Source organism: Abrus precatorius, unplaced genomic scaffold (assembly GCF_003935025.1).
Source record: "Abrus precatorius isolate BTA unplaced genomic scaffold, Abrus_2018 Scaffold9, whole genome shotgun sequence".
Lineage (NCBI taxonomy): Eukaryota > Viridiplantae > Streptophyta > Magnoliopsida > Fabales > Fabaceae > Abrus > Abrus precatorius.
The window spans coordinates 15,696,053-15,697,343 of NW_020874439.1; the positions used below are offsets into that span (position 1 = coordinate 15,696,053).

Sequence of the window (1,291 nt, forward strand, 5' to 3'; positions counted from 1 at the left end):
ACTCCCAGAAACAAAAAGGCCCCACCACTTAACTTTAATTTAGACCAAAATCGAAAAGGTTTCGGCAGGAAAGTGGTATCCAACTTCTCAGTCATCTCCAGGGAGACGTAACGGAGTAGGAAACGTGTGGCACGATCTGTGTGTCTCTTCCAGAAGCCCACCCTACCCAATATCAAACAATCCAAACCAAAAAAATAACACCATAAACCATCCCTTTCTTCTAGATAACATATATTTAAATTATTTGTCACAAAACTATTCCTATCCCTAATATCGTCATTAATTATTAATTAGTCTCTCTCCATTTTCTGTTAATATATTGCCCAAACACTTTCTAGGCAACCCCCAATCTTGGAGTTTTCCATGCCATAATTAAAAGCTCTCTCTCTCTCTATTCTTCTTTGCTCCTCCTAGCTCTTTAATCCCAGAGGTTTTTGAAGCTCAATACCAAAGTTTCATGATATGGGTATGAACAAGCCTCTTATGTTGGGGCTGTTAATACTACTGATTGCTTCAATTGGAGATAAACCTTGTGTTGTAGAAGGAAGGGCACTTTCGTTAATATCTAATCAAGGTTAACAAAATCTTCAGAATTACTCTTTCCCACGATCATATTTTCTTGGTCCTTGTGCCTTTGTGGTACAGTCGCTGATTGTATTGTGATGAAATTGCAGGGTACTCAAAGATTTTTGCCACTCTTGGAATAGTTTGCAAGTGTTGCGATGGGCTTGGAGGTGCTTGCACAAGCACATGGACAGAGTCTTGCTCTAATTTGCAGTGTTTCCCTTGGAAATCACACTAAATAATCTCCTATATATAATATCTTTTGTAGCTTTTATTTGGTGTATATGAAGTTTAAGAAATATTATAGAAACTAATGATACAAGCACAATTGTGTGTGTTCCATGTATAGTAACTTGTGTGAGTACATGTAGTATTAAAGTTTCTTATTTAGTAGTAAGTGAAGAGCAGGAGCAAAAGAGATCTTGAAAACTAAAAATTGAACTGGGGTTATAATCATTTTGCTGATGCCTTGATGGGAAAATGGTTGACTTTAAGAGTTTAAATTTTTAAAGGGTTTAGAGGGGAAGGGGTTGGTAATAACATACTACCTCATTATGACAAGAGGAAGGAACCAGCGAAATCTTTTATTCACCATATTGTCTTTTATACCCCTAACTAGGTTTCCACCGTAAATCAAATATCAAGAACATGGAAATTAAAAACAGTCCCACGTTAATTGTAAAAAAATTGTAAAAGGAACATAAGTAAAGCGATACATTTACATTAA

The 1,291-nt window shown here is 36.0% G+C and overlaps 1 protein-coding gene across 1 annotated transcript; it reads left to right on the top strand.

Annotated features, from left to right (window-relative positions):
- The first annotated feature begins 352 nt into the window (after window positions 1-352).
- LOC113851528 lies at window positions 353-812 on the top strand. The gene is made up of 2 exons (XM_027482036.1): window positions 353-574; window positions 675-812. Exons 1-2 carry the CDS (start codon window positions 463-465, stop codon window positions 800-802), a joined length of 240 nt encoding a protein of 79 aa, XP_027337837.1. The 5' UTR covers window positions 353-462; the 3' UTR covers window positions 803-812.
- Window positions 813-1,291: the final 479 nt, after the last annotated feature.

Bases quoted from the DNA above. Each gene is read 5' to 3' on its own strand.
- LOC113851528 (XM_027482036.1), top strand. From the start codon at position 463: ATGGGTATGAACAAGCCTCTTATGTTGGGGCTGTTAATACTACTGATT. The intron at 575-674 runs GTTAACAAAATC...ATGAAATTGCAG, and splicing joins TTCGTTAATATCTAATCAAG to GGTACTCAAAGATTTTTGCC.